Source organism: Pygocentrus nattereri, chromosome 19 (assembly GCF_015220715.1).
Source record: "Pygocentrus nattereri isolate fPygNat1 chromosome 19, fPygNat1.pri, whole genome shotgun sequence".
Lineage (NCBI taxonomy): Eukaryota > Metazoa > Chordata > Actinopteri > Characiformes > Serrasalmidae > Pygocentrus > Pygocentrus nattereri.
This window is the reverse complement of record NC_051229.1, coordinates 27,077,452-27,088,739: the sequence shown is the minus strand read 5'-3', so window position 1 is coordinate 27,088,739 and position 11,288 is coordinate 27,077,452. Positions and strand designations below refer to the sequence as shown.

General features: G+C 41.1%; 1 protein-coding gene across 1 annotated transcript; it reads left to right on the top strand.

The window, feature by feature from the left end:
- On the top strand, positions 1-10,111 carry akirin1 (akirin 1). Its single transcript, XM_017720650.2, has 5 exons — positions 1-383; positions 4,981-5,127; positions 8,044-8,178; positions 8,981-9,052; positions 10,023-10,111. The coding sequence occupies exons 1-5, from the start codon at positions 179-181 to the stop codon at positions 10,031-10,033; spliced, it is 570 nt and encodes a 189-aa protein (XP_017576139.1). The 5' UTR covers positions 1-178; the 3' UTR covers positions 10,034-10,111.
- The last annotated feature ends 1,177 nt before the right edge of the window (positions 10,112-11,288 follow it).

Below are 11,288 nucleotides of genomic sequence, written 5' to 3'. Positions count from 1 at the left end.
TGGCAGTTGGAAAATACAAACCGGTGTGAGTAGAAGGGGGAGGTTAAGTGTGAGCTAATAAAGAAATCATACGGAGAGAGAAAGGGAGTAAAAGAACGGGAATTTCGTTAATTTCATCGAAAGCTTGGGCAATTTTAATAGCCCCAGTTTGGCTGTCGTTTTTATTCGCTCAGTAATCATGGCCTGTGGAGCTACGTTAAAACGATCCATGGAGTTTGAGGCCCTCCTCAGCCCTCAGTCTCCGAAGCGTAGAAGGTGCAACCCGCTGCCGGGGAGTCCGGCCGCTCCGTCCCCGCAGAGATGCAGCCTTCGACCACCTACAGAGACTCCACCGAATCCCGCGTCCCCTCAGCCCGTTGTAGGAGAGCACAGGTTAACGCCAGGTAACTAAGCAACTCCGGGGTTGTTCTTTTCGTGTGAAGACCGAGGTTTCTAGCAGGAGGCCGGGGCAGCTAGCCGGCGGAGCTAACTAAGATCTTCTTGCCCCCCGTTTCCTGAGGTTTGGCCACAATAGAGCGCAGATTTTGGGTGGTTATTGTGTGATAACGCCCTGTAAGTCAGCTCCGTTCGTCACTTTCGTGTTTCAGAAATGCTGAAATGTTCATTTCATCGTGTTTGTTAACCCAATGGGTTTCTAAATCAGTCTAATGGGACCGTGGTTAGTGGGAAAGGGGCTCCACTAAAAGCTAGATGGACTCCATTTTAGAGAAAAACGGGTTTATTACAGAAAACGAGGAAGACATCAGAGCCTTAAGGTGTTAATCGTGTTGCTCAGTAGTAGTATTAACATATACATTCCAACTATGACGGTTAATGACTGCTAAATATTTTATTGTTCAGCGTCTAAACGGAAAAATTCAGATGAGTTGTTAACTTAAGTAGCTAAATGGGTTCCGTTAGCCATGGGTGCTAAGCTACGCCAGATTTATCAACGAAGCTCTTTGGACACTTTGGTCATTTACAGCCTAATTTAAGTTGTTTGGTCGATGGCAGATATAACCTACTGTGTCAGTGATCTTATTAACTATGTTCATGCTCTGTTTGTGGCCGTTTTAAATCGACGTGCGGGTTCATGTCGATTAGCCAAACAAGCTAAGCTAAGCTAACTGTTGTTAGCCTCGTTGCGAATGAGAGACATTTAAAGCGGTGAAGGGGAAAACAAACCCAGTCGAGGTGTGCAGGTTAGTCAGAAACGGCTAAAACGCCATGAAAAGCGAAGAATAAAACTGGCTGAAAATGGTTAAACTACATAAATGTGGTAAAACAAACAGGAAATGCGAAAAGAGAGTGAAATAAATAAATAAAAACGATGCTGGGCTAGAAAGCCCTCGCCAGTTCTACGCCAGCTGACTCCTTAGTTATTTAGTTAGCCTGACGCTGCCCAGTCGCTGGTTCCGTTGAATTAACCCGGAGTTGTGAAGCTTCGGTCTTTATGGACTTTAAGAGCCAGATGTAAACACAGTAAGGCAGTGCCGCTTTATCCTGATCGATAGTGTTTCTACGCATTAAACCTCACGACGACTGTTTTTTGGTTCCTTTTTTGTGCTGGGTTGTACGATATAATATTAAAGAGACAAATGGTCTCTAACCGGCAAAGGCACGATGGGCTGTTGGACTGCGATTTTTAATCTGTTGTCATTTTGCTGGAAATATTTAATGTTAACGTCATTTCGCAAATCCTTTTGAGGGCTGCGTTTTAATTCCGTCATGCAAGTTCGCGAAGTGTCGTCTTTTGTGGTCAGTGATCTTTTTCATAGACCTGTGTTTCATTGTCCTGCTTGTGGCTAACTAGAGATGGCTAACCTAACTAGAGAGATTGCGTTGCACAGAAATGCAGCTACCCCACCCGTTTGGGAAGCCCTGGCCTGTGGCTTAGGGACCAGTAGATCAATACAGATGATCACATGTTTTCACTGAGGCCTGTTGGAGCTGTTTGACTGCTGCCTATAGATTTATACCTAAATCCCTTCATAACCTTTTAAAGCACTGTTTTCCACTTTTATGAGGCAGTGGTTGCTCTTTTCTTATTTTTTTCACCCTTGCTTTGTAATTAAATGCACATTTTTGACATGGTGGTGGAAGTGGAATGTAGTAAATGTGTATATCCTTTAGCAAGTTAAGGAAATTAATCTGTGCTTCCGTGTACAAGTTTGATTCGGGGAACACAGAAAATGGCGCTCTCTGTTGCAGCTGGATTCCCTCCTTAATTCATTAAATCCATTGCTTTCAACCTGCTTAGTTTTGGCGTATAATGGATAGTTATGAGCTCCACAGCTTACTGGCACTGAGGCATTCCTGACATGAAAATTGCATGCTATTAGAGACAATAGTTTTATCAGCTCTATATATAATATATTAATTGATCCCTTGTTTCTTATGTGGTTTTGTGTCCCTTTGGTCTGTCACAATGCCAACAGCATTCAAAATGCCGTCTGTCAAGTGATTCCGTTTTATGGTGCAACCCAACAATAGAAACCATATCACCCCTACACTTCCTGTAGTGTATTGCAATCGGATGGACTGCATTTACTTTGAAGTAAACATGTTTCCATAATGCTGTCTTTCGTTTGTCGCAGCCTTACTTGTCACTATATAGATCATTTCCTTTGGGCCCACTGATTAACTGTGTTCTTGGGAATGGGACATTCATTTCTAGAGACTGTAGCTCTGGATTGGAGTGTCCCATTATCTCTTTTTATGCCTTCAGTCTGGGAATGTAGAGGTGCTCCTAATGCAGCTTCCAGTTTCAGCTTGGATACTGTTTCGATGCAGATGTGTAGGGGCCTTGAGCTTCTCATGCTGCTCTTGTTGACCTGCTTCTAAGCATTTATATTAATACTTAAATCCATATGGATAATGCTGTGCTTAGCATATGATTTGACTGTATTTACATTGAATGACAGATCATTGTTTATGCACCATGTCACTAATGCTAAATCCCGCTGTTAAGCATTTGCGTTTGGACCATGGTCTTACCCCACTGCAAATAATTGCAATGCCTGCTCCGGTGCTCAGTTAGTAATGAAATTTGAATGAAGGTGTGAACGTTGGCCATAGGTGGGCTAGAAAACCACTGTGTTAAACTAGTTACACAGTATATTGGCACTTGATTGTTTGACTAGTGGGTGAATTTATTTAATGCCATCTTGAGGTTTCAGTCATGGATTTTAGCTGAAAACTTGCTAGCGAATGTTCTGGTGCTGCAGAGTAACAATGTCAGCCATGTGAAGGTTTTCAGTTTCAGCAAAGGACAACAGAATTGTAATTTGGGACAATAGTTGAGCTTGGGTACGGTGTGGTACAGTGTGGTTGTCCGACAGGCAACTAATCTAGCCACTTAGTCTCATTCTCTAAGCTTTTTAGGTTACTCGAGGAATATGAGGTGCGTAGACTTGTTTTTAAATGATAAAATTGTGATATCAGACAGGTTCACTTAAGACTGCCATTTATGGCTCATCAAAAAAAGCAGTCATGTTTCTTTAAAGAAAATGACACTTAGCCTAGTTTGTCTAGACATGAAAGTTCCTGATTTCGTTACATCCTCAGATTCAATTGGCATAAATAGGCTACTTTAACCACGAACCCAGGCAAAAGACTTTGGTAGTCAAACGCAGTTCATGCTGGTCATAGAAATTTGTCTGGTAATGGTCTGTAAAGAGGATGGATTGTGGTCAACAAGCTGTTTGGTGAGTTTGGATTAGAACTGCACTAGCAATCAAATTTAGTTAGTACCGAGTAAGTGGACTGATAATGTGTAAGAACTTATCAGATGATGAAAATAAATTTAATAAATGAAGACTCAAATCAGGTAAGTATAATAGGTGAAACATTAAGAATAATTAAAATAATTAATTTAATTAATAATAATAAAAAAGTATTAAAATGACAAATTAATAAAACGGTAATTAAAATAAGAATAAATGGATAAAATAACATAGATAATAAAATAATGAAAATAACAAAAACGGTTAAAAAAAAAATCGGGTAAAACAGTGTCAAGCAGAGTGGAGGTGGTTAGAGAGCGGAAGTGTAAAGTGACTGAGTGACCCAGTGAGCTGAGCTTTAGTGTGTCCTGTACCACCAGCTCACTGGTGCTGTAACTAAAAGCAGATTTCCCCAGTTCAGTAAAAACCCTTGGTACCTGGCATGTGATCCAGCCGCTGGATCGAGTCTGATAAACACCATTATTTACAGATATCAGTGAAGTAATATATTCTGGCAGACGGCCGGAGAGTATTTTATAAATGTAAATAAACCAGTGCGTTTCCTGCCGTGTCACTCATGAGGGCCAACCAGGTTTTTCAAACAGTGTGCAGTGGTGAGTGTTATAGCAAATAAAATGTCTTGAATATCTTCAGGTTTCATTCACGTTTAGGCATCTGTTAAATATACAGTCTGTATAAATTATTACAGTAGATGACTAGCATGTAACTGAAGAGGAATATTTGCAGTTATTTTGGATGGATCAAACAGGATCCATATTACTCACTCCTTTTTGACCATATCCCTTTGTTGTGGTTTGGTTGTGGTAAAGCACTGGAATATGAATACATAGTGATTAATACATAATCTAACTAATTATCAGTGTAGTGTGCCAGAGTCTGAGTTACAGTGAATGTCTGTTCCTGTTAACTTGTTGTTGTTCTGTTCTGCACCTTCTTCTGCTTGGATGGTTTGCTGAAAGTGGTGTTGCTACTCTACACACTTTGTAGTATACCAGCTTGATAAAATGTTAACACAGTCTTGTGTATGCATAGCATATTGTCAGATATTTTTTTTTTAATCATTATTTTATTTATTTATTTAAATAAAAAGTTGCCCTTTTAATTCTCTGAACGTTTTGTGATTATCTTGAATAGAAATGGTCCAAAATTGCTTGGAATGAAACCTTGTTACATTTAACATTGATTATTTTCAAGAGTCTTTGGTTCATGCCCTTCAAGTTTTGCCCCTTTGTGTTTTTTGTTCTTGAATCTACAGAGCAGATCTTCCAAAATATCCGGCAGGAGTACAGCCGCTACCAAAGGCGGCGGCAATTGGAGGGGGCCTTCAACCAGTCGGAGGCGTGTGGCACTGCCGAGGGTTCGAGTCCCTGCCCCGTTATCTCTTCTCCCAGCTCACCCTCGGGTCAGTTTTTCCATAGCTGTTAATAATCTGAACAGTACTAGATATTAATACTTTTAAAAACATGTTTTCTGGTAAAACTAAAGTAAAAGTGCTCTGAAAATAGAAAACCCACTTGACTGGACATCGTTCACATTCCTACATCTCTACACCCTTGTATGCAAGTCTGCTGAAAGAAGTTTAGCACCTCACCACCTCAAATGATGTTCAAAAATTGCGCAAAGGAGTATCAGCTGATGCAGTTGTCTTTACAAATCACATGTGCTCCACTTAAATGTTGTATTTCTTAGTTGTCACTTATTCTTATGTAGTTACAAAAAAATTCTTGATTCTTGTTTTTGTTTTTAAGTCATTAATAATAGGGGTGGGAACCCCTCGACTTTTTTTCTAGAATTTTCTTTTACTGATGAGACATGTGCAGCATGGTGCGAAAGCCCTGGTTCTCCATGACTGAGAACTGATGTGCAGACTAGCAGTGCAGTCTCGCCTGACTAGTAGCTATGAAAAGGCAAAGCAATTTAAGAACATTTGGAGACTAAATGGACTTATTTGGTTTCCTGGTACATCAAATCTGCAATGAGAGACTGTTATACACTTAAATGTTGCGAAGCTGAAATCAGCTTCTCTTTCGAAATCTCTCATTCCACCTTAAATGGTGCCACATTTAGATTCGTCGCCTCTGTCAGAATTTAAGGTGGAGTGGGAAAATTTGAATGAGAAGCGACTTCAGCGTCATAAAACACTCGAACATTGAGAGATGTTTCACACACAACTTTGTTTTTTTTTTTTTTTTTTTTTTTTTTTTTTTTTTTTTTTTTGAGGAAAAAGTGTCCTGGCAGAAATTTGCGGAAAGGACAAAATGGCTCTTAACATTTGGGCTGTGACTCCTGACCTAACCTAGCTTTTAATGCAGAGGGTCCGGACTGTCCGGGCGCTGCACTTCCACACTTGAAAGTTCCACCTTTTGCATGCCGGCAACGTTATTTTATAAATAGAAATTTTAAAAATCAGTTTTTGACATTTGCTAATAGATTCAGATGTATCGCAATGCGGACATGAATGATTCTAAGAGTTGATTATCCTGCACCCCTTCCATTGTCACCTTCACCCCTAGCAGGAACCATGTTTAACATGTTTAACTGAAGTACACTTGATAGACATTATTTTGCACAATAAAAATATGTAAGCATGCAACAACTTCTTTGGCTCAGAAATAACGATGCTAAATATTTCACATCTGGATTTCTCAAGTCGTTTGTCTCTTATGTGCGTCCCACTATCGTTGGGCTTACATATGCAAGAGTCGGACTCTGCTGAAGTTTAGTATCTTTCATGCATTCGCACTGTCACTACCAGCTGCTCCGGGTTTGTTTTCGGCTTGTTAAAGCATCAGTTCACGGTACCCCAGGGCAACTGGACACAGTAGTCGGCTAGTAAGCTGCTGTTACACACTAAACCAAGCCGTCATTATCCCCAAGAGACCCGTGGTTCCCTCCGTATATCTCTCTCTAATGTTCACTCCCTCAGTAACAACCTGGACTGCCATTAACTAACTACACTTTTGGAGATGACGGATTACCGAAAAGTCTTGCTGTAGCCGTTCAGGTAAAGGGCTCCAATTAGTTTCTTGTAGTTACAGTTTGTAACTAACGTTTTTAGATGGCTTAGTTGTTGCATACTAGAAAAACACACACCTACATCACTGCTATTATATTCCCATGAAATACTGCCATCATAAATTTTGCCATTAATGTTTTTACTGCAGCTTGTCACTTGTGTGTTAAGTCCTGCATTGATCCTGAAGCTGCATTTAAGTGCCAGTATCTGCGCAGAGCAACCATTGGAAATTTAATAAACATCCACAAGACTCAACAAGGACAATACAGTTAAATGGCCTTTAGAAAGCACTTACAGTGAAATGCAGTACAGCGAAACATAAATGTAGGCAAAGGATAAATTCAGGGAAAGCGGAAAGTGCATAGAATGAAGATGTTAACTGAAGTGGTGTTGCTCAGAACATAAATAAATAAAATGAAATGACATTTATAGATTTATTTTTAATATATTTTTAATATCTATTATTTATAGATCTGTTAATTTATAGACCCCATTTTGTTACGATTCCTGAAGAGCCCAATGGTGTTTCTTTGTTCTCTTGGTACTTTCTGTTTTGTGGGATTTTTCAAACTGGGTCACAGGATGGTAATGATGGGTCACTGTGATGGTCATTGTATGGTCAAAGGTAAGTTCAGATGTTTCAGCTGCACTCATTGCACAGCTCCGCATTTCATTTGATACACCTCTCAGCAATGTCCATAGACAAACACTGGCAGTAGAGGTGGGATGCATTGAAGAGCTCTGGATTGGTCATGGAATGCCACCTTTGTCACAAGTCAATTCATGAAAATTTCTGCCCTGCTAGATCTGCTGCTTCCAAAGCGCTCCAGTGTTATCACTGTGGTCATTTTTTTAATGGACACGCATGAAAAGCATTAATGCATGATGGGACTTGGGATTGCTGTGCTCAAAGCTACTATTTATTTATTTTTTTTTGTTCTTAGATGTGTATAAAATGCTCCTTTTTGGCACTTGTGACTAGTTATGTCTTATTGCTGCACCAGTGATGGTTATAATGAAAGCAACCGACATCAGAGCACTGTCGTAATGTACCAAGCTAGGATAATCATGGATTCTGGTATACTGTTGCATTGTAATTGAAAGAAAAGTGCCCAGTAAAAGTGGACAAAGTTTATTTATTTTTCTTGTTCTATAGTATTTTACTAATAAAATATGAATTTGGTCTCGAGAGAAACCCCATTTCAGCATGCAGGTCCTAGCCTAGAGTTTGTCTGGCTTCTTGTACTCATCATTGAAGAAGGCAGTCATACAAACAAGGCTTGTGCTGTGTATTCTTTCCAGGTGCCTCGTCATTGAAGAAGGACCAGCCCATGTTTACGCTGCGGCAGGTGGGCTACCTGTGTGAGCGCCTCCTCAAAGACCATGAAGAGAAAATCCGTGAGGAGTATGAGCAGATCCTGAACACAAAACTGGCAGGTAAAAAGGGCTTCTGTGGCCTTGTCAATGTTGTATACAACAGACAGTGACACTGTGGTCACTGGAGCCTATCCCAGCGGTCACCGGGCAGAAGGCACCCTGGAGAGGTCGCCAGTCCATCGCAGGGCAGACAGACATACACGATCTCACACACACACACAAACAAACGGGGGCAATGTAGCCTGACTGCATGAAACCCACGCTGACACAGGGAGAACATGCAAACTCCACACAGAGAGGACCGTAGTCGCCTGGCTGGGGAATCTAACCCAGGCCCTCCTCACTGTGAGGCGACAGCTGCGATAAACTTGAATATTGTGGCTGTGCGTCATTCTTTTTGGAGAGCAGCGATGCTCTGATAGTTTGTTTCTCAATCCCTTTAACTGACCATGCTAGTGTTGTACTTACTAATAAACAGCCACATGTTAAATTCTGTCCTTGTCACTAATTTTATCTGCTGAGTTTACAACATTAACACACACAGGCAATAAAAGGGAATGGTGGAAATCCTGTTTTCTTATCTAGAGTTGGGAGGAGACTGCTTCTGTCTTCAATTCTGTCCTAACTGAAGCAGTCATGGTGATTTAAGAAGTTTCTGTAATACAGCCCTAGATCCACAGTATGTTTCGTGCCTGATGGGATTTTGAGGTCTTAATTTGTGTTTTTTTTCTCTCTCTCTCTCTCTCTCTCTCTCTCTCTCTCTCTCTCTCTCTCTCTCTCTCTCTCTCTCTCTCTCTCTCTCTCTCTCTCTCTCACTCTCACTCTCACTCTCACTCTCACTCTCTCACTCTCTCACTCTCAGAGCAATATGAGTCGTTTGTGAAATTCACACAAGATCAGATCATGCGGCGGTATGGGGCCAGGCCTGCTAGCTGTACGTATTTCACTATTTTAATCTTCCCCATAACTACAGCTTGTTTTCTGCCTTCCTGTTCGTATTAACATCAAATAACGATGAACATGGTAAAACATGCAAGACTATAGGGCGGGGGCTGGTTATTTGAATGGATGACTTCCTAAGTAAAAGACTGGAAAAGCAAGATTCCTCAGGCTTGAAAATTGAGTCGTTTTAAAACCCCCCCCCCACAGTTCAGCAGAAGGTGGGTTTATTGCAGTCTTTAGTGAGAATAACTTTTGATCGTTATCCTATGTGCCATCCTCAGTTTACACAATACCTACACAGACACATCAGCAGCCGCTGTGGGTTTCAAACGCCTGCTCGTCTGAGACTTGTCTCAACACCTTCTGTAGCGACTGTGGCATAATCAAGCATTGCTTCAGACCCTTAAGTTGGTTGTCCAGAAGTACAAGTAGAAATGAATATTGATGTGTAATGGTACATATACAAGCTCTTCAGTAAAACTTCTTAAATGCATGCCATGCCAGTCCTTCAACAAAATAACCCCCCAAAATCCCAACCCCTTAACTTTTAAGGCCTTCAGGAGAAGTCCAGTCATTTAAGCTTGGGCGTATCTGTAGCATAAGCCTTGCCCTACTTTACTCAGTAGGATTCACTGAGATGTTATGGTTTTATAAATAAAAAGCACCAGATGTAATACAAACTGAGTCAGTTGTTTAATTGGAAGGTCACATGATCAAAAGTGATTCATTGAGCTGTGTACAGCTGTTGGTTATACAGAACTATTCACATTGATGGAATGCATTATGGGATTCTGCTGTTATTCTTTGTTTATATGCTTTTAAACACTCACATGGTGTGAGATTATAATCTGAGAATTTTTTTCCCAGGTGACATGTTTAAAGGGGAAGAGGGTGTGTTTTTAACTTGAAGCCTTTTTTTGTATTTATTTTGATTAATTGTATTGTTCTGTCTCTCTTTTCAGACGTATCTTGAACCTCATCGATCAGTACCAGCCAACCCACATCATGGTTGCTGCAGTACCACCAAACCCCCCCCCCCCCCCCCCCCCCCCTCCAAAACCTTTTTCTTTTAACACCCCCCCCCCCCCCCCCCCCCCCCAAACGTGCTCGGGTGCCATGGGTTATCCACATTTAATCCCCCTGTACTTCTCTACTCTTACTGAAGGCCCAGCTACAACTGAGTACAGTAAGAATAAGGTCCCTTTTGAATAAATGTTCTCTCTCCTTTTTGAAACATAAGCGCAGCAGCTGATTGTGGGACTGCGTGCCGCTGTAGAAAAGCTCGGCTCACGTCTGAATGTTTCTGTATAATCCGCCCTCAGTGGGCTGCAGCAGCTGTACCAGACTCTGCCTCTTTCCTTCTCTCACTTTGTTTCCGAACTTTACCTGAGGAATGTGGATTTTTTTTTTTTTTTTTCTTCCTTGTTTTTGAAATAAAGGATCTGTGATAAACCAGTGGTCTGCTCAGACTCATTTTCCTTTGCACTTTTTCAAGTAGGAGTTAAAACGAGTATGTGTAAATATTAATCTCGCGTTGTAATTAATGGCGGTCGGTTCCTACTGCGACCCATTTTGCCTTTTGTTTGTGACTGCTGCCCTCTAGTGGAGTCTTCTGAAAAGATTGGTTTACAAGCTAAAACCCTGCAGCCTGTTACTCTACTGGCAGTTGAACCATTGTGTGAACTAATTTAAGAGACCTGCGTTAAGCCCAGTGTTAGGCTAACCTAACAAACGTGCCCTTCAAAGGGACATTACGTATGTTGTGGAAGAATATTGATGGCTTATTTTGACTTAAAAATAAATGAACGGGTGGTCTCTGAACTGTGCATATTAATACATGTACACTGACTGGTCACTGTAAGCACTCCTGCTTGTATAAACAGTTTTTGTCTCTTTTCAGCTTGCCATGAAGGTGGACTTTGTAGTTCTGCAATCACAGTGTGGCCTTCTCTTTCTATGCATGCTTTCAACCTGTTCCTCAGTGGTGCGTGGGTGTATATACACTTACCGGCCACTTTATTAGGTACAATTCCATGTCAACACAAATAGCTAATGAGCCAATCACATGGCCGCAACTCAATGCATTTAGGCATGTAGAGGTGGTCAAGACAACTTGCTGAAGTGCAGACCGAGCATCAGAATGGGGAAGAAAGGTGATCTAAGTGACTTTGAACGTGGGATGGTTATTGGTGCCAGACGGGCTGGTCTGAGTATTTCAGAAACTGCTG

Bases quoted from the DNA above. Each gene is read 5' to 3' on its own strand.
- akirin1 (XM_017720650.2), top strand. From the start codon at position 179: ATGGCCTGTGGAGCTACGTTAAAACGATCCATGGAGTTTGAGGCCCTC. The intron at 384-4,980 runs GTAACTAAGCAA...TTGAATCTACAG, and splicing joins AGAGCACAGGTTAACGCCAG to AGCAGATCTTCCAAAATATC. The intron at 8,179-8,980 runs GTAAAAAGGGCT...TCTCACTCTCAG, and splicing joins CCTGAACACAAAACTGGCAG to AGCAATATGAGTCGTTTGTG.